Consider the following 24,197-nt stretch of genomic DNA (forward strand, 5'->3'; position numbering starts at 1 on the left):
AGAGTTGCCTTGGCCATGGTGTCTGCTCACAACAGTAAGACCCTCAGACAGCCACTGAGCCACCTCTCTGGCATCCCCTCCAGGCTTTACTGACAACTTTTTAGGAGAGAAGCGCAGGTACCACAGTTCAGTCTAGCTAGGGATCTGAAGGCTCTGACATTTGCTGTGGATTTACCTGCCCTACACATCAGTTCCTTCTTGTCTTCTCGCCATCCTGAAAGCCAGGTCCCATGTGTAGGGGCATGTGCACATGAGCACAGTTGCCCTTGGAGGCCACAAGAGTGTGGTGGGTCCTGGAACAGTTGTGACCGTGCCAGATGTGAATATTAGGAACAAAATTCAGGTCCTCTACAAGAGCAGGGTACACTCCTAACTGCCGAGCCTTTTACAGTATTTTTTAAGTGAATAAGACATTTTATTTTCTATCGAGTACTGATTAACAGTGGACTTGTTTCCTTCTATGGCTGACTCTAAGATCAGATGAGCGTTTTCTAACTTCCCACTCACACCAGACACCACGACTTGTCTTTAAGAGGCATATAAAGTTAGCATTAAAAAAATAAATTTATTTTAAGTATGAAATAATGAAGAACAGGCACATAGAGAAATTATAAAAAATAGCAAAAATAAGAACAGGGATGATGACATGAGACACAGGTGCCGTTCCAGTTACTGCATAAACATTTTCAATGCTATTCCTCCGATATCCTCAAAACAAAAGCATTTACAGATGCAGCAGCTTCTGACTAAAGCAGACACAGGCGGTGACAACTGCTACTTCTAAACCTACACACAGAATTGTATCAAAGTCTTCCCTAATACATTACCACTTAAAACACTGAGAATATCATCAATTCTTTTTGCATTTTTACATCACACTTTGTCCCTGTTCCAAACAATGAAAGACAAAACAAGAATATACTTCAGACATTAAGTATTCCAACTCGCATCTGTAACTTGTTCAAAGCGTCAGGAGCTAACATGTCCATGATCACCATAAACAACACTGTCAATTTAAAAATAGAAACAGCTGGGGGAGACAGTGCATTTTTGGTCCTTTGTAACCTCTGACATCAACACCGAAGAAACTGTTGACGATGCAGGTCCTGCCTGAACCATTACAGACTGACTGAATTCCTGTGGTACAGTGATTTGGTTTGCTTCGTGATGATTGACAGTATTTTAAAAAGATCTTTGAGATCAGTGTGAACGAATTATTTCATGGATCAGGAAAATGCTGTCTCTCAGAGAGGGTAAATGGTGTGTCCGGAGTTACCAAGGCAGGAGCATGCCAGGACACAAAACCAGAATTCCTGATCCTGAGTGATCCACTGTCAAATTCCACATAATTTATAGTAATTGATAAAAAAGAATAATATAATACCAAGACAAATCAATGCATGCTTTGCCTAAATCAAAGCTGCATTTGCTCCACCACATTCATTACATGATTATCTCTTCTATGTGCACTTTTATATTATGTACATTTTTTGTAAAATTTACAAAATCACACTACGTAAATAGTATGGTTGATCAAATGTCATGAACATAAGCTTAAGAGTCAAAACATCAAAGACATTTAATTCTCACTGTAAACAAGACACAGTGGCAGGCACTGTGAAAATACACTTGGTCCCATTCGCCTTGTCCTGAGTGTGTTAAGAGAGTGTCCATAGAGTACCGAGTGCACACACTCTGTGGTGCAGCAGAACCCGTTCCCGGCATTCATGGAACATGTGCGAAAGCTGGCAGTCCTCAAAAACAGTGGTCAGAGGGATGATCCTGGAACAAGCAGCTAGGATGTCAAGGGCTCTCCACAGAATGGAGATGCGGGGGCTCTCCACAGAATGGAGATGCGGGGGCCCTCCACAGAATGGAGATGCGGGGGCTCTCCACAGAATGGAGATGCGCGGGCTCTTTGAAGTTATCACAGACTTCCTTATCTTGGGCATCTTCAAGGCAAAATATAGGTGTGATATAAGAAACATGAGCTATCCCGTAGCACAGGGGATGAAAGTTTCTTTTAAGAGAGTGAAAATGGACATCGGGTGTAAAGCTGCTATTCCAAGTTGTGCTGCGTTCGCATTATCTGCATGAGGGTAGCAGATCGAGGACCTCAGAGGACCTCTGTGTGTCTCAGCTCCCTGGCTAACTGGAGAATAATGGACTTAGTCTGTGCATAGAACTGTCTTGTTTGTTTGTTTTTGTGGGCCAGAAAGTGTCACAGTACACTGTACAACAAGCTATGAGGCATGGGAACCTCGACTCCACAGCCCTGTCCGAGTGGTATTCTGCGCTCACACTGTGACCCTGACGTGTCAGTACAGTGAGGTGATAACTGACTGGGAATAACATACTGGATGTGTTTTTGTGTGTGAATTGTGCACCCCCATGTCTTACAGGAACTAGACTCCCATAAAAAATACCAAAGCATCCTGAAAAATGTCAAAAATGTTACTTTCAGGTACACAACACACAACTGAAAATAGACCGTATTATGTGAACAGGAGTGTTAGCATGAGGTGAGCAAGAGCACTTTAAGCAAAATTATTGCCCAAATCAACATAATATTCGGAATTCATCCGATAATTTTCAAGTGTCTCACAACTCACACAGCTGCCCACAGACGACGCCACATCCCCATGTTGAGAGGCAATGGCCTTCCCTTCTTCAGAGTGAAGATTCCAACTGTACAGACACCATCGCTTTTGGTTTTTGATCTATCAGACTATCAACTGGTACCTGTAAAAATAATTGACAGCGAGGAGATGTACCGCAACAGAATTATGCTATTTAACAGTCAGTTGTCGAATCAGCTATAAAGAAATGTTTCCCATTTATCCCCTGTATACCCAGAGTACAGCCGTAAAAGTATCTGTTACTTACAGCTTTAACGTCACTGTTTGTGAGCCCGGTGTTTATGTTGTGTCTTCTCAGATCAGACTTGATCAATGCTAAAACGGAAGCACCGAGAGTTACTATAAACTGATACCTTCTTCTTTTATCTTATAACATTTCATACGAGGGACATAATATTCAACAGCACCATGGCACTGAGGAAAGACCTGACTCCGGCAGCTGAGTGGACAAGAGCGCTAGTTAACTCAAATAGAAAATTCAAGAGACATCGGTATGTACAATGGGAATACAGTTCTGGGCCGGGAGGTCTAAGACACTCGTATGTCCAAGTGGAAGGTGATGAAACATACACACACACACACACACACACACACACACACACACACACACTCACACACACACACACACACACACACACACACACACACACGAGGTAAATTATATGATTTTTAAAAAGGTTTTCAAAAAGATTTATTTATTTTTATTTTCCGTATATGGGTGTGTGACTGCATGAATGCCTGTGCAGTGCCAGAAAAGGCCAGAAGAGGGCATCGGATCCTCTGGACCTAGAGTGCTGTGAGATACTATTTGGGCGCTGGGAATTGAACCTGGGTGCCGGGCTCTGTCTCTCCAGCCCCAGTTTTGCCTTTTACGCAGAGTAAATGGTACTAAGTTTGGAGCCATCACAACAAAAGGAAAGACTCACATCTGGAGGAAACTCAGTCCTGATTCTATCTCCCTTTTGTTTGTTTTTGGTTTTGATTTTCAAGACAGGGTAACCCCTGGCTGTCCTGGAGCTCACAGAGCAGTCTGGCCTCAAAACTCACAGAGATCCGCCTGCCTCTGCCTCCTGAGTGCTGCGTGCACCATCACGCCCAGCCTTCTTGTCTCGTGTTTAACCTGAGCTCTCAAACCCCCGAAGCCCCAACGCACAAAACTGAACACAGACAACGCGGTGCACACGCTCAGCACTTACCTGTTAAAATGATGCCGACGAACATCCAGGCACAGAGGAAAATGTTTCCTGCCTCTGGATTATAGTCCGTTGTGAGCTTTCCTTGAGCCAATGTGAACAAGATTCCAAATATCTAAAATAAAATATATGAAATCATTTTCATTGAGTTTGCTGTTTTAAAGCAAGTAAATTTTCCCCAAACGGACTTCCTTTATGATCTGGCTTTCTGATTTCTAGCTTCTAGAAACAACCACTGAACAGTAGGAATATTAACACAAAGTCAGGTCAGGTTCACTGTTCACTGACCATATGTACACTAATCACCTTGGGTTTTGTGGGTTTGTTTGTTCTGTTTTTCGAGACAGAGTCTCATGTAGCCCAGGCTGGCCCCAAACATACTATATACCTGAGACTGGCCTTGAACTCCCGGTCCTCTGGCCTCTACCTCTCAAGTGCTGGCGACTGCTACCTGGTTAACTGTTTAGAGGAAGCAAAGGATTACCTGTGCAGCAGTATTGAGGAGCCCCGAGGACGTGCCCTCAGACTCAGGGTAAGTGATCTCCACAGCAAACTCAAAGCCCAGGGGGAGGTAGCCAGTCATGAAGAAGCTACGAGAGCACAAGCAGGCAGGTTATGAGAGGGGCAGCCACTTGGACAGACAAGCTCACCTATTTTCACCAGCCACATACCGAAACGAGCTTAACCTTTTTGTTATAGTTCTGAGGAACAGCATATTTATATGTATATGATGAGTCTACAATATCCCAAGGCCTGTGGAAGGCCTTTTCCCTCCTTCAGAACCACGGAAGCAGGGTGTCACCTGACACTTACCCAAGGATCCCACCAGTAAAAAACACCACGATGATGTACCCGAGTTTCAGTGTGAAAGTAAATATGACCATTCCAACGAAAGACAAAATGTACACTATCAGAGTTGTCTGCCTGAAACGAAGACAGAGCCATTAGTGGTTCCCTCTGCAGAGAATAATACAGCTGGACACTACTCTCTCCTCAGAAAGACAAACCAGCTTTTTAATCTGTAAATCATGTAGCTAGCTCACCAATAATTTTTCCATAGAAAAAACTTTTTTGCAATGTAAAAAAAGACAAGATAAAGTCGGTCAGGAGCCTGGTGCTTCTCAGGGAGGGCTCTTTTTAGATAGAAACAACCCACAAAGGATAGGAGTAGAAGGTTTGCAAGGCATTCACTTTCCAGGGCGAAATGACTATGACCAGTAAAAGAAAACGCAGGTAGATCACTGCAAGGTTTGCTCCAAGTCTTACTCAGACATTGTGGTGCCTGCTTAAGCCTGGCAGCTGGGCAGCGGGGGCAGGATGAGGCCTGAGCTCCAGGCCAGCCTGAGCTTAGGAAACCCTGTCTCGCTCACTCGCATGCTGTGCACATGCCTGCTGTAACTTACTTGTAGGTTTTGGTGTAATCCAGCCATAAGCCACAAAGAATAGAGCCCACCATCCCAGCAACCACCAGTGTTAGCCCGATCCTTCCAGCATTCACTTCTTCTCCCTAAGACAATTTGCAGGAGATGGTCAGGTTATTTCTGGTTTAAACTGATAGCTCATCTTTCCATACATTTACACAGCCAACTAAGAAAATCATAAACATGGTATCAAGCACAGTAGGAAGACTCATTACATACACAGGCTAGAACTGGGTGTGGGGAGGGTGGTTTATTGAAGGCATTCTATTTTAAAACAACAGCAACAATTAAAAAAAAAAACAGATACAAAACAATGAAAGAAGGGGCTGGAGAGATGGTTCAGTGGTTAAGAGCACCGAATGCTGTTCCAGAGGTCCTGAGTTCAAATCCCAGTCAACCACATGGTGGCTCACCACCATCTGTAACGAGATCCGATGCCCTCTTCTGGTGTCTGAAGAGAGTGACAGTGTACTCACATACATTAAATAAAGATAGATAGATAGATAGATAGATAGATAGATAGATAGATAGATAGATAGATAGATAGATAGGTAGATAGATAGATAGATAGATAGATAGATAGATAGATAGATAGATAGATAGATAGATAGATAGATGTGAGAAAAGGACACACGTCCTGGGCCCTTTGTGGCTATGTTTACCTGTCAGGAAGACTCTGAAACCATCTATTTACCCATGTGCAGAGCCGAGGGCCATGCTGTTGCACGGTAGGAGGGCTGGCTCCTATTAAACCAAGAGGCCGCAGACCTTGACCCTAAGGCTTATACTCCTTATAAGGTTTTGTGCTTTTCCATAGACCCGACTTAAAGTCTTGCCACAATGCTTCTACTATTTACTTTCAATGTGCATTTTACAGATTGGGTTAGGTGTGCTTAGTAAAAAGCATGGGAGACAGTGACTGTGCACTAAGCCCAGGAGCCACAGAAACTGGAATGGAGTCACGTGAGCCACCCTGGGCTCTCTGCTGTAACCGTGAGACCCGCCTGCCTTCTGTCCCCAAATCTGCTTCCTTCAACTTTTTCCACTTTGATTTTTAGATGGAATACTGGCATTTCTAGAAGCAGACATCAATGTTTACAACAACGAGGCCACGGTCCTTCGCTTTAGGACCATGCTAATGTGAATCATATTGTTAAAGAAAAAGTCTTAGCCAAGCATACAAAATAAAAGCAGAAACTTGTCTGGGGAGACAGAGGCAGGGCAGTCACTTCAAGTTCCAGGCCAGCCTGGTCTACACAGTGAGTTTCAGACTAACCAATGCTTCACTGCAAGACTGTCTCAGAAAACAGCAACAACAAAAGCTTACCTCATAATGTGTCAATATTATCTGATTTAATAATGTTGAAACTGAATAAAATGCTCCAGTCATTATACCTACAAAGAAAAAGAAAAAAGAGGTTAAGCTCACCATTCTATGAAACAACACGGAATCCTTGACAACATGTATAATATGCAATGTCGTCAGCCTGTGAAGACAAATACCACACTGCTCCTTGTCAGAAAGCAGACAGATGGATTTATCACTAGGTTTACAAGAGATCTGTGCTAGAATCGTGATCTCCTGTACAGGTCAATCAAAGGTGACGGAACCATCGAGAGGTGGTAACTAGAGCAAGGAGATGATGCACAGCGCTCCTCAGAGAGGTTCATTTATGTCTTACGGAGTGAGTCAGTCATTAGTTGAGGAGGCTTTTATGAAATAAGGCCACCAAACACATGGGCATAAAGTCAAATTCCACCCCTGCAATGATGTTCCCAAGGACTCCTCATCAGAGGCTGAGCAGATGGAGCTCACTGGTCTTGAACTTTCATCCCCCAAAGACATGAGATGAATACACCTCTTTTCTTTATAAAATATCCAACCCTGGGTACTTTGTTGTAGCAACAGAAAATGGAAAATAGGATTGTGTGACAACACACCATTCTGATTCAGGCATGTATGTGGACCATACATCTCCACACACCTCATCTCCACAGGTAACTGTACTGTGGACCATACTCCTCCACACACCCCACCTCCACACACTGCACCTCCACAACCCCACCTCCACAACCCCACCTCCACACACCCCACCTCCACACACCGCACCTCCACACACCTCACCTCCACACACCCCACCTCCACACACCTCACCTCCACACACCTCACCTCCACACACCCCACCTCCACACACCTCACCTCCACACACCCCACCTCCACACACCTCACCTCCACACACCTCACCTCCACACACCTCACCTCCACAACCCCACCTCCACACACCCCACCTCCACACACCTCACCTCCACACACCTCACCTCCACAACCCCACCTCCACACACCCCACCTCCACACACCTCACCTCCACACACCTCACCTCCACACACCTCATCTCCACACACCCCACCTCCACACACCTCACCTCCACACACCTCACCTCCACACACCCCACCTCCACACACCTCACCTCCACACACCCCACCTCCACACACCTCATCTCCACACACCCCGCCTCCACACACCTCGCCTCCACACACCTCACCTCCACACACCTCACCTCCACACACCTCACCTCCACACACCCCACCTCCACACACCTCATCTCCACACCCCACCTCCACACACCTCGCCTCCACACACCTCACCTCCACACACCTCACCTCCACACACCTCACCTCCACACACCTCACCTCCACACACCTCACCTCTACACACTGCACCTCCACCCCCCCACCTCCACACACCTCACCTCCACACACTGCACCTCCACACACCCCACCTCCACACACCCCACCTCCACACACCGTACCTCCACACACCTCACCTCCACACACCTCACCTCCACACACCCCACCTCCACACACCTCACCTCTACACACTGCACCTCCACCCCCCCCACCTCCACACACCTCACCTCCACACACCTCACCTCCACACACCCCACCTCCACACACCCCACCTCCACACACCTCATCTCCACACACCTCACCTCCACACACCTCACCTCCACACACCTCACCTCCACACACCCCACCTCCACACACCTCACCTCCACACACCCCACCTCCACACACCTCATCTCCACACACCCCGCCTCCACACACCTCGCCTCCACACACCTCACCTCCACACACCTCACCTCCACACACCCCACCTCCACACACCTCATCTCCACACCCCACCTCCACACACCTCGCCTCCACACACCTCACCTCCACACACCTCACCTCCACACACCTCACCTCCACACACCTCACCTCCACACACCTCACCTCTACACACTGCACCTCCACCCCCCCCACCTCCACACACCTCACCTCCACACACTGCACCTCCACACACCCCACCTCCACACACCCCACCTCCACACACCTCACCTCCACACACCTCACCTCCACACACCTCACCTCCACACACCCCACCTCCACACACCCCACCTCCACACACCTCATCTCCACACACCTCACCTCCACACACCTCACCTCCACACACCTCATCTCCACACACCCCACCTCCACACACCTCACCTCCACACACCTCACCTCCACACACCTCACCTCCACACACCTCACCTCCACACACCTCACCTCCACACACCTCACCTCCACACACCTCACCTCCACACACCTCACCTCCACACACCTCACCTCCACACACCCCACCTCCACACACCCCACCTCCACACACCTCACCTCCACACACCTCACCTCCACACACCTCACCTCCACACACCTCACCTCCACACACCTCACCTCCACACACCTCACCTCCACACACCTCACCTCCACACACCTCACCTCCACACACCTCATCTCCACACACCCCACCTCCACACACCCCACCTCCACACACCTCACCTCCACACACCTCACCTCCACACACCCCACCTCCACACACCTCACCTCCACACACCCCACCTCCACACACCTCACCTCCACACACCTCACCTCCACACACCTCACCTCCACAACCCCACCTCCACACACCCCACCTCCACACACCTCACCTCCACACACCTCACCTCCACAACCCCACCTCCACACACCCCACCTCCACACACCTCACCTCCACACACCGCACCTCCACACACCTCATCTCCACACACCCCACCTCCACACACCTCACCTCCACACACCTCACCTCCACACACCCCACCTCCACACACCTCACCTCCACACACCCCACCTCCACACACCTCATCTCCACACACCCCGCCTCCACACACCTCGCCTCCACACACCTCGCCTCCACACACCTCACCTCCACACACCTCACCTCCACACACCCCACCTCCACACACCTCATCTCCACACCCCACCTCCACACACCTCGCCTCCACACACCTCACCTCCACACACCTCACCTCCACACACCTCACCTCCACACACCTCACCTCCACACACCTCACCTCCACACACCTCACCTCTACACACTGCACCTCCACCCCCCCCACCTCCACACACCTCACCTCCACACACTGCACCTCCACACACCCCACCTCCACACACCCCACCTCCACACACCGTACCTCCACACACCTCACCTCCACACACCTCACCTCCACACACCCCACCTCCACACACCTCACCTCTACACACTGCACCTCCACCCCCCCACCTCCACACACCTCACCTCCACACACCTCACCTCCACACACCTCATCTCCACACACCCCACCTCCACACACCCCACCTCCACACACCTCATCTCCACACACCTCACCTCCACACACCTCACCTCCACACACCTCACCTCCACATACCTCACCTCCACACACCTCATCTCCACACACCCCACCTCCACACACCTCATCTCCACACACCTCACCTCCACACACCTCACCTCCACACACCTCACCTCCACACACCTCACCTCCACACACCTCACCTCCACACACCTCACCTCCACACACCTCACCTCCACACACCCCACCTCCACACACCCCACCTCCACACACCTCATCTCCACACACCTCACCTCCACACACCTCACCTCCACACACCTCACCTCCACACACCTCACCTCCACACACCTCATCTCCACACACCCCACCTCCACACACCCCACCTCCACACATCTCATCTCCACACACCTCACCTCCACACACCTCACCTCCACACACCTCACCTCCACACACCTCACCTCCACACACCTCATCTCAACACACCTCATCTCCACAGGTGGCTGTGCACATGGCCACCGTCCAGGCCACATTTACTCCACATTTATCATCAGCTGCAGCCGGTCGTGGTTAAAAATAAAACAGGGCTCAATGACTGAGCCTCTGTCCAGTGTGCACAAAGCTCTTGGCTTGATTCCTAGCACCACACCCTGACTAAACTACAACAAATCTTCAGGGAGGAAAAGCCCCTCACCATTAAAGTCGCAACAGAATGCTTCCTTCAGAAAACTAACCCTTGTGTCAGGACTTACAAGATAATTCATACGAGAATAAAAGAACACAGGAAAAAAAGTAAAACAGGTGACTATTGGGAATCACACATGTCATCTCAAACCCTGGTGTGTGTGCCTTCCCTCCCAGGTGCAAGGTGCTAGACTGGTAACCTACCCGAGGTCTACACTGACTATTTCATCCCCTTTTATACTAAATGTATAAAGATGACAGGGACTCGTGCACTCCTCACCACCGGTTTCTGTCACACATTAACATTGTACCATCTCCGGTTCAGACTCCTCTCCTTACTTCTTTCTTTTCCAAAGGTTCCCCTATCTTCATCAGGTATTTTTATTTCATGTGTGTACTCGTGAACAGTTAGACTTATTCTGCCTGTAAACTTCATAAGTAGTACTCATCTGCACATGGTTCTGTGGCTCCCAGGGAGTTCTTACTGGAGTTCACTGGTGTTCTCTACTGTGTAATAGTCCATGGTGTGAACATATTTCAGATCAGGTACCTGCTGTCTTGTCAAGAGACATTTAACACCCCCTGCCAAGCTTTTACTCTTTAAGATAAGACTACAGTTGACTCTAAGATTTTATTCTTAAACCCAAGAGTGGCTTTCTCTCCATATGTCTGCAAGTACAACTTCTACATTCTGGATGTTACACTCCACCAGGACTCAAAAAAGCACATAGCACATAAAAACAATCCCAAGACTTATGTTCAAACTATTCTATGGAGTTCACAAACCAATCTCATTAATGTTTCAGTAGAGTCTACAGCGCTCAAAGGTCGCCAGTGGAAACACAAGACCACTTACCATAACTGATCAGCAGGAGAACAAAGGGGACGTTCCTGAACAGGTTGCAGATAGAAGTCTTATAGGAGTACTCCGCAGGGGGGCTGTCTCGAAGAACTGCCTGAGCCTGACTGGGTGGCAGCAGAGGCCTCTCCTTGAATGCTGGACACATGCACGGGAAAGGATCACAGGTGACCAACCTACGTCCAGTACACCACACACCCCACATCATTAGGCAGGCACAGGCATCTTTCTCAGACACGATTCAGCTTAGGACTAAAGATGTAGTAAAAGTCTTTGATGGTGAAGTTGTTTTTTTTTTTAATGTAAACTGACTTCTAAGTGGAAAATAATTCGGCATTATCCTCTTAGCTCTCCAAACTGAAACTCAGAGATTTGGCCAGTTCATCTGAGCTGACTAACCCCAAGGCAATGAGACCACCTTCGCCCACTGACCGCTCCATGTGTACTTAACCAAGGTCAATGTTTGCTCCGGCAAGGATGTGAATTTTATATTGTCACTTGGGAGATATAAATGCTTCAATTCAGTGACCTTTTCAGGTATCAAGAGGTTTTCCTACAACCATGTCTCCATTACCACAGATCCCAGGTATGCATGCCATGCTTGAAAGTCACTGGGAAAGGAAGAAATGGTCCTTATAACTCCCACAAAAGTGTAATGGGTCATTTCTCTATTCGTTGATAAGAATAGAAAATTAAAAGGTTTTTTTTTGGGGGGGGGGGGAGAAACCAAAACCACTATGTATGAGGTAACTAAAACCAAACTAAGTACACCTTTCTTTCAGAGCTCAGAACTAATTCAAAAAGAGACAGAACTCATAGATATTTGTAGCCTCCTTACATTGGGTAGACACAAGCCTTTAACTGCTGAAATTCTTCCTCTTCTTCTCTCCCTATCTGAGGCTTGCACTGTTAGAAGGCCCCGTGTCTGTCCTGCAAGTCTCTCTGTATCCTAGTCGGGTAGAGACATTTCTTTTTATTAGCATAGGTAATACGACACTTTCACAGTAGTAAATCAAGGTTTTAGATTGTAAATAAGTGGTTCCAAGTCTCCAGCAAGCCCTAAATCTCTTTCCTAGGTTTAATTTACTACAGCACAGTAAGTCAAAATGAACCAAATAAAAATCTGTACAAAATAAAAGTGATCCTCACCAGTCTTTAACTCCACTTAGATTTACTTTCTGAGTACAGGTGTCACCCTTTAGAGTCAGAGAGGTGGACTATCTCCTGGAAAGATGAAACCTGAGCCTACCCAGCTACCCATTGTTGGAAAGTCAGATTCTGTGCTACACGGAGAAAAGGAGGAAAGAAAGGCCATCTGTCTATGAGTGTTCATTGTGGAGCCGCTACCCAGAAGCAGGAAATAGGCCATTTGAAATGCAAACTTTTCTCCCCACTAAAACTCTGTGCCAATAAAACAATTGATTACTAAATTTAAATAGCAATTACTCTCCAGCTGACATTAGGTGCAAAAGCTTCAAGAGCATTGCATTCACTGGGCTCCTTGAATGATAAAGAACCAGCCCTCTGGGGCTGTTCAAAGCCCTACGCAGTGTGAAGATCACTGTACGTGACCACACACACATCGTATGCTGTCTTACTGGAAGGAACACGTGTGAATTCCGTCACTATCCTGTCTTACCGTGTATGTCTGTTTTTGGTTCTCATTCATTAAAGTGACAAGTTGCTATAAAGGTTACACAAAGTATGTAAAATTTTATAATTATCAACTGCTACACCAAAGACAACCGTGTCCTCTGAAGAATGTTTAACGGGGGATGTGGTGGTCACATCTTTAGTACTTGAGAGGCAGAGGCTGGTCTACACTGTGAGTTCTAGGACAGCCAGGGCCACACAATGAGCTCTAGGACAGCCAGGGCCACACAGTGAGCTCTAGGACAGCCAGGGCCACACAGTGAGCTCTAGGACAGCCAGGGCTACACAGTGAGTTCTAGGACAGTCAGGGCTACAGCCAGGGCCACACAGTGAACTCTAGGACAGCCAGGGCCACATAGTGAGCTCTAGGACAGCCAGGGCTACACAGTGAGTTCTAGGACAGCCAGGGCTACAGCCAGGGCTACACAGTGAGCTCTAGGACAGCCAGGGCTACACAGTGAGTTCTAGGACAGCCAGGGCTACACAGTGAGTTCTAGGATAGCCAGGGCTACAGCCAGGGCTACACAGTGAGCTCTAGGACAGCCAGGGCTACACAGTGAGTTCTAGGACAGCCAGGGCTACAGCCAGGGCTACACAGTGAGTTTTAGGACAGCCAGGGCCACACAATGAGCTCTAGGACAGCCAGGGCCACACAGTGAGCTCTAGGACAGCCAGGGCCACAGTGAGCTCTAGGATAGCCAGGGCCACATAGTGAGCTCTAGGACAGCCAGGGCTACACAGTGAGTTCTAGGACAGCCAGGGCTACACAGTGAGTTCTAGGACAGTCAGGGCTACAGCCAGGGCTACACAGTGAGCTCTAGGACAGCCAGGGCTACACAGTGAGCTCTAGGACAGCCAGGGCCACACAGTGAGTTCTAGGACAGCCAGGGCTACACAGTGAGCTCTAGGACAGTCAGGGCCACACAGTGAGCTCTAGGACAGCCAGGGCCACACAGTGAGCTCTAGGACAGCCAGAGCTACACAGTGAGTTCTAGGACAGCCAGGGCTACACAGTGAGCTCTAGGACAGCCAGAGCTACACAGTGAGTTCTAGGACAGCCAGGGCTACACAGTGAGTTCTAGGACAGCCAGCCCTACATAGAGATCAAAAACACATAATAAATACAATTTTCAGTTTTAAAAAATCGGACTTTGCCCAAGAGCTTGAGTTACTTATAGGCTAAGTAAAATATCATTTTACAGCTGTGTAGACATCTCGAGTAGAAGAATCAAAGGTACGATTACAAATCTAGTCTACACATTCTTATGATTAAGTAGACTAGTATTAAACTAAATGTTTTTACTGCTATAGCTCTTGGTGTTGGGACTCAGGTTCTTAACTGATACCCCTGAGTTAAACCACATAGTTGAGAGCTGATGCACGCGAACAGATTTTAAATTTAAGAACATTATCATTTTTCTAAGAGGATATTTGAATTGAAACAAAAACTAAGGGCAAGTAAAAGTTAAAATGATGGTTTTTGTAGACACTCTCTTACGTATTGTGTGGAAGCATCACCAGTTAACAAGAAGCCGACGGCCTTATTAGTAAACAGGCAGGAAACAAGAGGTGGGACTCCTGGTAGAAAGACAGGAACTCTGGGATAGAGTCAGGCATGGAAAGGTTTTGCCCCAGAAGGACCTATGAACTGAGGAGAGGTGACCAACCACGTGGCACACACAGAATAGAATACATGGGTTACATAAATTATGTGCCAGTCAGGGAAGAAGCCCAAGCTCCGGACCTAGGCATTTATTCACACATAAATAGCCTCCGGGTCGTCATTCGAGAATGGGGCAGGCAAAAAGCCGCTGCGGCTAGTTTACATACACGGCAGCTCACAGATGCCGACTTAAATCTGACCCTGCTTGTTTACTCACAGTGATATGAGGCAACGTACACTTCCCTCACGGGTGTGCACTTCAGCAAGCAGGGAATAAGTGTGACACTTTCCTCAAAGGATCCTGAGGGTTAATAAGAACCATCATAGGCAGTGCGCACTCAGCCACGCTTCGGCACATATCTACTTAACCACCCTTTGGCACATATCTCCCGGCCAATGTGAGATGTGAGAATCCTTGAAGAGTGAGAAGTGAGGGTGGACTCAGTGACGGCCAGGGTTAGTTCCTAGGAACCCTGGGCAGGTTCTATGCACACCCCATGAGGACAAGGAAGAGGGTTACACAAAGTGGACCTTTAAGAAAGTATTGCAGGGAGGCTGATGTATACCTGTTCAGTGCATACCACTCTGCTCAAAATTTATGTCCATAAATTATATGGATTTGGTCGAATTTTTACTTATCAGTAGAATTTAGACAGATGTAAGCTCACTTCTTCTACTAAGGAGATTTAAGTAAGAATTTTCAAATTCAGTTTCCTTCCGCAGAAAATATTTGAGTACGATGACACAAGTCGGCTGTTTACCGTCACAATTCTTACACAACAGTTGAATATTATCTGGCATTTTTTGTTTGTCTTTTATTTCTGAGACAGGGCCTCATGTAGTCCAGGTTGGTCCTGAACTAGCTATGTAGCCAAGGATGACCCTGAACTCCTGATCCTCCTGCCTCCACCTCCCAAGTGCTGGGATTATAGTATGTGGCATCATAACTAATTCTTTTCTTGCTTTTACACTATGTCTCCAGTCACAAGGTTAAAACTGTAGAGCACTAAGACATACTTGAGAGTCAGCCGTTCTTATTCCACTGTCTCCATAGTTCAAGCCCATTCTCAATATATCAGCCGCAGGTACGTCAATAACTGATTACGTATATAAATGCTTGCTCTTCATCAATAACTGATTACGTATGTAAATGGCTTGCTCTTCGATTTCTCAAACTACGAAAGATAGTAAACCAAATCACACCTGTTCTGTTGTTCTTCTTCCTGACTTTGAAAACTAAAAACCTATTTGTAACAATGTACACATAAGCATACATAGTGTACGATAAATTTCAACTACAGATGTCGTTTTTAAATTTCATTTTACTTTATGTACATGAGTGAATTCCCTGCATGTGTGTATGTGCACTACATTAGTGTCTGGTCCCCACAGGGTTCAGAAGAGGGCATCGGATTATCTGGAACTGAAGTTACAGATGGTTGTGAGTGAGCTACATGTGCATGCTGGGAACTGAACCAAGTCCTCCACGAGAGCAACAAGTGCTCTTAACCATTGAACCATCTCTCCATTACTTATTAATTAATTAAACATATTTTTTACTTTCAATCATTTGTATATGTGTGTGTACTGGGGTCTATGCATATGAGAGCAGCGCCTATGGAGGTCGGAAAAGGAAGTCAGATCCCGTGACTGGAATTACAGGAGGCTGTGAGCCACTCAATGACATGGGGGCTGGGAACACAACTTGGGTTCTCTGCAAGAGCAGCAGGTGCTCTTAGCTGCTGAGCCATCGCTCCAACCCTGTTTATAAAGATGCCTTATATAATTATTCATCGCCTGTGAAGAGACATTCAACTTAAAGATTCAGTAAGACGGAAGAAAGCCCGAGGTTTATGTGATTATATATAAACGGCTGAAAGAAAGACACTTTATACGTAAACATACTCTAAGTACGAGACCCATTTCTCTAAAATGTACATAAGCAATATTTCCCTTTATCAAGCAAAGCAAATGTACCAACTAGAAAAGTGAACTGAAGAGGTCCCCTCACCTGCACAGATTTAGTTTAAGACTTTTGTTAAAATGCTAGAACAGTAAGAGAAAGCCATGTCCTTTCTCAGCACTGTGCACACTTCAAACATACCACTCACTGATGGACTGCAAACCTGAAACCTGAGAAGCCGCCTGCACACGGTCATTTACTTCAGATGCTAGGAAAATGGCAGACGTGGGCTGAGCTTCCAGTGCCCGACCCTGCAGCTCACCTACCCTGCAATCATGTTTCTCTGAAAACTCAACCTCATGTCTGAGATCATAGAACACGAGGTTTTACTGATATTACAGCCAAGGTAAAACTGTAGTATGTAAATCTAAAACCTCCAACTATAACATAGCTTAATTATAAATGTTTATTTAAAAAAAATGCTCTGTGAACGCCATAGTTCTTTTCCTAACCAAATCCATTTAAGAGATGCCGAGTGCCTTATGGGCATTACTACGATTACAGCAGCAGATGTATATGTGTATATATATGATACGCCTTGCCTATCTTCTCCCCTGAAATCAAAATTGCTTCCCCTTAAACTTTAAAAAAAAAAAGCAGACCTTCCCAAAGCTTCTTCCAAGCTGGTGATGGCTGCTTGCAGCTGACTCTGACTGACTCCTTCAAAAGACAGGCCAGACGAGAGGACTCAGGGACGAATGATAGCAGCCGGGCTTTGCTGAAGTGGCCCTAACAAGCAGACAGTTGCCACAGTTTGAAATTCTGAACTTCTCGTTGCTGCCCACGATCATTTTTACAGGTTAACATTTTTAGACCCAGTTAATCTTCAACTGGGAATCCCTGGGGAAATTTCTTATTAAAGGGAAGGCGGTAGCCTATCTGCATCATTTCAAAGCATGACAAGAACTAGCTGCAGGCTTGGTAAGCACAGGATACACACCACACACGTGAGTGTGGGACTGAAGCCAGGCAACATGTCCGAAATGAGCACTCACCTTGTTGAGTTAGTAAGAAGAGAAGTGGGATTGATTAGTCTTTAAATGATTTAGAATGTTAAAAACAAAACAAAGCAAAACAAAACACGTAGTGGGCCCTAACACATCCCACGAGCTGTTCCACTCAGTATCCAGGCAAGACATGGTAAGAACAAAACAAAACCAGCATCAGAGACACCATCAGCAGAACCTTCCAGGGTTAGTTACTCTCATATTTGCCATGCATTTGTCTAAGTCTTAGAAAAAACAATTCACTTACCAATTACTGTTAAAAAAAATAAAAATGTGGAGACAAATGCTGTTCCATAAAACATGATGCTGATGTTGTCAGCTAGGAGGTCTGTGCTATTCTGTGTGTCATCCAGGAGGTCTGTGCTATTCTGTGTGTCAGCCAGGAGGCCTGTGTTGTTATTCTGTGTCTTGGGCACTAGAACGGGTGGCAACAAAAAGCCAACTGCAGTTCCAAGCTGTAAAACAAACAGTCCTGTTAATAGGGAGCAAAGAGTCAATGTGGGCATTGAACAGAGCATAAAGGGAAACAGGAGTATGTGTAAAGGTGCAAGGCAAACCCAAACAAGTCCATTCTAACGTCTTTGTCACAACTGTTATGTTTGTCAGACCTCTCCCCTGTATCTCTCTGATAGGGGAATAAAGCACTCGCACAACACAAGGGAAATATTCCCAAATCATAACTAGTAAGAAACTACCATACAGAATATAAGAACCTTTACAACCACAAAAAGATACCAATATTAAATGGGCCATTGACTTGAAAAGACATTTCTTCAAAGAAGAAACACAAACGCACAAACAGCTGAGGAAAAGAAGTACCTATGGTCAATACCAAGCTGTTGCATACAAATAAAACCACAATGAGACTCTATCTTACATCAACTAGGATGAATGCAATTATAAGAACAAAACAGTTCTGGTACGAACAGAAGACAATGGGAGAGGCTGTAGTGATATAGCCATTATGGACACAGTTGGCAATTTCTTCACAAGTTTACTACAAAACTGAAATATGATGTTTCAATTCCACTTGTAGGTGCATGCCCTAAAACTAAAAACAGATAATCAAATAACTATGCACAAATATTCACAGCAACCCCACTCACAAATCCAAAATGTGGTAATAACCTAAGTGTTTATTAAATATGTTCACACAATGAATTATATTCATATGTGAGAATTGATGCAGTACTATATGATGAACTTGGAAAACATGGTAAAGAACTAAGTCAGACACAAAAAGTCACACATTTTGCAATGTCATCTATAGAAAACATTCCTCACAGACAAATCCATATAGAAAGCAGTTAGGGGCTGGCAAGATGGCTCAATGTGTAAGAGCACCAGAGTTCTAATCCCAGCACCCCATAATAAGCTTGGCATAGTCCTGTGCACCTTTGTACTTAACAACACTGGGGGTGGGAGCAAGATGATCCCTAGGGCCTGCTGGCTGACAGCCTAGCTGAAAAACCTGAATTCCAGGTTTATGAGGGACTCCTTCCCCAAAAGAATAAGGTGAAGAGTGAGAGAGGGCATCCAAATTTCTCCTCTGGTTTTCAAGCATGCACTCACCCAACCACCTCTGTCTGGGAGGGAGGATGGGGAAGGGGGAGGGGAGGAGGGAGGGGGAGGAGGAGGAGGGGGAAGGGTAGGGAAAGAGGGGGAGGAGAGAAGTAGTAGTAGTAGTAGTAGTAGTAGTAGTAGTAGTAGTAGTGGAATGAGTAATAAAGGAATGTGGAAAACTCTGGGGAAATGAAATGAAAAATAAACAGTAATGAGCATAAAACATATATTTGTAAATATATAAATAATAAACATGAGACAGTGATAAGTGCTACAGGGACTGAGAAAAATGATGCAGAAAGAAAGGGACAGAGTAACTCTACATGGCATCAAGAAAGTTGCTCAGTGTTACAAATGACTCTGAAGAGAGCTTGGGTAGTCCCCTGTGTAATTATGTATCTGAACAGGAAGAATATTGTAAGCACAGGAAACCAAAGTTTCTGCAGAGGCCCTTGTGCCAGGGCAGGTTTGGCATTGTTTAAGAAACCAAAGAAGACACATTATAGCGATTTGTAACTCGTTAGCACACGAAGTCATATTAAGTACTGGCAAGTTTAAAGTGCCTGTCTTTTCAAAGGTTCTTTCTAGAGTCCTGAAAGTTAGTAGCCACCATTCAGGAGCCAGACACATTATATGTGAACAAGCTCTATTATTACCTTTGGCAAATTACTTCATTCCTTTAAAGTTTTGATTTTCCTATCTGTTGAATGGAGAAACAAATAGTTTCTAACCTTACAATATTAAGTTAAGGATACATGCACACAACTCACTTTAATGCCACTGAGCTTAGGAACTGCTGGATATTATTATGCATGATCGTTCCATAAATGAGGCTGAAAGTCTGTATTTGGTCATAATGAACAATTCTACAGTTACAGGAGCCAAGGAAGGGATGAGAATCCCTTAGGAGAATATAGGAAGACCCAGATATATGCTGAGAAGAGGGAAATCCACCTACCTATAATCCACTTATTATCTTATCCATAAAATTAATACTTCAGAGAAATGGAGTTGATATTTTTGTTATGCTTAATGAAGCATTTATCTTAAAAATAATTCAGAAACGGGGGGTTGGGGATTTAGCTCAGTGGTAGAGCGCTTGCCTAGGAAGCGCAAGGCCCTGGGTTCGGTCCCCAGCTCCGAAAAAATGAACCAAAAAAAAAAAAAATTCAGAAACAAAAATTATCTTTTAAAAAAACATCTGTCAGGGTTGGGGATTTAGCTCAGTGGTAGAGCACTTGCCTAGCAAGCACAAGGCCCTGGGTTTGGTCCTCAGCTCTGAAAAAAAAAAAAAAAAAACAAAAAAAAAAAAACGACAAAAAAACCATCTGTCGTCTAAACGTAAAGAAACAACTAATCAATGTGTGTATCAGTAATAAATTATTTTGGATACACAGCAATTACAGTTTAAGTGATCCTTTCTTTTGCATTTTTAGAAAAAGGAAGTAACTCTAATAAAATAAGCACACACATTTATTAGTCTTTTGGGACATTTTAAACCATGATCTTGACCCAAGTGAGACTTGAAGTAAGAAAGTAACATTTTCTGGTTGCATAGCTGCATGTAACTATATATGTATGTATACATATATATATAAAACAAGGGTTATAGATTTAATAGATTTCCTTCAACTGAATGAACACTAAGCACCTTTTACCTTGGTGACATTTATTTACAGTGATGACAAAAACAGCAGGTACCACAAATGCCCCCTAGCAAAAATTTAAATTACAATAACAAGCCTAAAATTAACAAGTGCAAAGGTAACATTATGGTGTTTGGGAGCCTGAAGGAGATTGTCAAGTTTGAGGCCTGCCAGGGGGACACAGTGAATTCCAGACCAGCCTGCGCTATAGAGTGGAAGAAACCCTGATAAAAATAAATAAACAAATAAATAAATAACGCACACACAAAAACCCTTTTCCTGGGCTGGAGAGGTGGCTCAGCGGTTAAGAGCACTGACTGCTCTTCCTGAGTTCAATTCCCAGCAACCACATGGTGGCTCACAACCATCTGTAATGGGATCCAGTTCTTCTTCTGGTGTGTCTGAAGACAGCTGCAGTGTAGTCATATGAAATAAATAAATATTTAAAAAAAAAACAAAAAACAAAAAAACCCTTTTCCTACTATTACTTCTGGAATCCTAGTGGCATTTGAATGTATGGTGGTAGAAAAAAACAAGATCATTTCTTCAGTGAGTCTCGGTTTATTAACCCACTAACCATTCCATGATCAGTGACGTGCCTTCCACTGTTTCGCTGGTTAATAGCTGGACTCAGTAATACTGTCAGTAATAAGTCTTTATCACCAGAACATTTATTGAACATTCACTTATACGCGTTCCGTACGTGTCAAGCTGGGCTGACTACTAATACTAATACAATGAAATCAGAGCTGTTCCAAGGACATTTAACATAGAAAACAAACTTCCCAGATCTCAAGCCCTTTCTTCTGCAGTGGCGACAAAAACACCTGAGATCTGTGTCACTATCAAAGTTTCCAAGCCTGCCTGTGTGTGCGCCTGTGTGTAGGCCAGAGGGCAACCTGGGCTGTCCTTTCTAGGGAGCTGTCCTCCTCACCTGTCAATGCTGACTGGGAAAAGAACCTAGAGCCACCCACCGTGCCCGGATTTTCTCGTAGTGCTGGAGCTCCGTCTTCACGCTTCTATAATATGCACTTTATCCACACTGACTGGCGCCCCAGCCCCGTCTATGGCTTCCTACCAGTATCTAGTCCTTCCAATCTTTACCTGATTGCCCAGCACAGCTGTGGCACAAGCCGTCGACACCTCCTTGGGTCCAAACCATACCGAGGCGACGGGGGAGGGTAAGCCTAGGATGAAGACCTGGGCCACCGAGCACAGGATCTGCCCCAGCATGGTGACCCAGAAGAGGTGCTGCTTCACGCTGCCGCACTTGACCCAGGCGCCCAGGCAGTTGAGGCCGGAGCCCAGCAGCGCCGTGAGCCTCAGGCCTCGCGTGTCCAGCAGCCAGGTGGCCGGGAAGATGAGGGGCACGTAGGCCACCATGTACACCATGGACAGCCAGTTGATGTGCAGCGGCGACACTTGGTAGAAGTCCTCGAACACGTTGCTGATGCTGCTGTACTGAATCCACTGGAAGGCGTTCACCAGCGAGTAAAGGCTGAAGATGAGCAGAACCACGAAGCGCCGGGGCGACAGCGCGGTGCGCGGGGGGCGCGCGGGGCACGGGACATCCTCCCCGCCGCCCGCGGGCAGCAGCCGGGCCTGGGTCTCCTCCTCCGCCGCTAGCAGGGTTTGCGGCCCTTCCGGGGCTCCCCCGACAAGCCGGCCGAGCCCGGGGCCTCCGTTCAGCGCCTCAGGCCCGTCATGCGGCTCCACGCACGCCTCCCCATCCGGGGCGCCCCTGGGCACCGGAAGGTACCCCTTCTCCAGCGGGTGCCCGGGCGCCACGGCCGGCCCCACCTCGTCATCGGGCCGCGCCATGCCTCCCAGCTCCCCGCCCCGCCGCCCCTCAGCCCGCCTTGCGGGCTTCAAGGTCTTACAGGATGAAGCGCGCCCGCCAGCGCGGCTGGCTGACTAAGTGAAGCTGAGCTCTCGGGGCCGGGTTCTCGCCGGCAGTCCCCGCCTCTAGGGTGTCGCGTCTCGCGTATGACAAGCCCCAACCAATCATTGGGCGTTTTAGCAGGTCGGAAAGCCAATCAGGAAGTTGCCGGGAGAGGGGTGGGGTCAAGCTGTGAGACCCTAAGTACAGCCCCAGGCAGGCGTTTTCTCCTTGGTGGTTGCTAGAGCGGCCTGACCATTCTCTGAACTCGATCTGCAGCGATTAGCCTCGGGTTATCTTGGAAGGAGAGCACCAAAAAGGGTTTCCGTCCGCCCAGAAAAAGAGGCTTCCTCAGAAGCTTGCGCGGTTGGAAGTCCGCCCGCTTCCATCATCCAGTGGACTGAAGGAGGTGATGGATATGTGCAGCCCCTGCCTGCCTCCTGTTCCCTGTCAGTGACCAAAGTCTGTGTGTAGGCTGTCCGTGGACTTGCACATCCCGGGACCGAATGAGGACACAGCTCCGGAAGCCTCGGGGACCTACTGGGCCTCAGACAAAGTCAGACTGCTGCTACCCTTTGGGAAGCTGTGTGTGCAAACACGGGGAGCTGGGTGTTAAGATATGCTCACTCTCCCGCCCTCCGTTCCTCCTGTTTAGTCAGGGCCTCACCATGTAGCCCTGCTGGCCCAGGACTCTGTGTAGACAGGTTGACCGATTCAGGAATTCATGGAGATCACCTCTCTGCTTCCTAAATGTTGGGATTAAAGATGCTCTCGTCAGTAAGCACGGCTGTGGTGCTAATGAACTCAGTGGCTAGAGCTGCCTGCCCAGGACCTGCACAAGGCTGAGCCCATAACCCTTCAGTCATGGGGAGATAGGAGGGGAACTAGTTTAGGGGTGCAGAGGGAGAAGGCTTTGTCTATGGAGATGCAGCCACTGGTGATAACACCCGTGTTGTGAATAGCTCCACAGAGTATTTTGTAAATTAATTCATTTCTTTAAGAAAAATAAAGCCTATATAGAGCGAGACTGCTCAGAGCATGACATCCCGTGTTGCCAAGCCCGCAAACCTGAGTTCGATTCCTCAGCACCTACAGAGTTGTCCTCTGACCATCACACAGACACCCCCCCACACACACACGATAAGAAAAATAGAGAAACTCTGTAAATTCTTCCCAACATGACTTTGTAAATGTTAATTTGGAGATTGTTTTATATTACTGAGTAACTGGATTAGATTAGAATATTGAGTAACTGAATTAGATTACTGAAACTCTGAATGAAAAAATATAACTAAATGAGGAATCCAATGGGTTTCATCTGTGCTTAAAGCATTTATTTTATGAA

At 46.6% G+C, this 24,197-nt stretch overlaps 2 protein-coding genes across 3 annotated transcripts; one reads left to right on the forward strand and one right to left on the reverse strand.

Annotated features, from left to right (window-relative positions):
- Positions 1 to 540: 540 nt before the first annotated feature.
- On the reverse strand, positions 541 to 22,889 carry Flvcr1 (FLVCR choline and heme transporter 1). 2 transcript variants are annotated; one of them, XR_015635034.1, is made up of 11 exons: positions 22,078 to 22,889; positions 18,012 to 18,219; positions 17,360 to 17,486; positions 11,476 to 11,616; positions 6,581 to 6,648; positions 5,236 to 5,339; positions 4,646 to 4,756; positions 4,317 to 4,422; positions 3,836 to 3,947; positions 2,887 to 2,954; positions 546 to 2,742 (listed from the first exon to the last, which is right to left on the reverse strand). XR_015635034.1 is itself a non-coding variant. In NM_001427625.1 (10 exons), the coding sequence occupies exons 1-10, from the start codon at positions 22,792 to 22,794 to the stop codon at positions 2,671 to 2,673; spliced, it is 1,707 nt and encodes a 568-aa protein (NP_001414554.1). In that variant the 5' UTR covers positions 22,795 to 22,889; the 3' UTR covers positions 541 to 2,670. The 2 variants fall into 2 exon arrangements, 1 of the variants encoding a protein (NP_001414554.1); NM_001427625.1 differs by lacking the exon at positions 17,360 to 17,486 and having other exon boundaries at positions 541 to 2,742.
- On the forward strand, positions 8,375 to 9,134 carry LOC148001879 (uncharacterized; the record flags this gene model as incomplete). The annotated part of the gene is made up of 2 exons (XM_087581913.1): positions 8,375 to 8,421; positions 8,462 to 9,134. Coding segments are annotated over 2 exons (720 nt in total), but the record flags the coding sequence as incomplete, so codon positions are not given.
- Positions 22,890 to 24,197: the final 1,308 nt, after the last annotated feature.

The sequence above is a fragment of the Rattus norvegicus genome, chromosome 13 (genome assembly GCF_021556685.1).
Source record: "Rattus norvegicus strain SHRSP/BbbUtx chromosome 13, alternate assembly SHRSP_T2T, whole genome shotgun sequence".
Lineage (NCBI taxonomy): Eukaryota > Metazoa > Chordata > Mammalia > Rodentia > Muridae > Rattus > Rattus norvegicus.

Bases quoted from the DNA above. Each gene is read 5' to 3' on its own strand.
- Flvcr1 (NM_001427625.1), bottom strand. From the start codon at position 22,794: ATGGCGCGGCCCGATGACGAGGTGGGGCCGGCCGTGGCGCCCGGGCAC. The intron at 18,220-22,077 runs GTAAAGATTGGA...TTTGTTTTACAG, and splicing joins CAGCTGTGCTGGGCAATCAG to CTTGGAACTGCAGTTGGCTT. The intron at 2,955-3,835 runs GTAAGTGCTGAG...CTTCCGTTTTAG, and splicing joins CGTCGGCATCATTTTAACAG to CATTGATCAAGTCTGATCTG.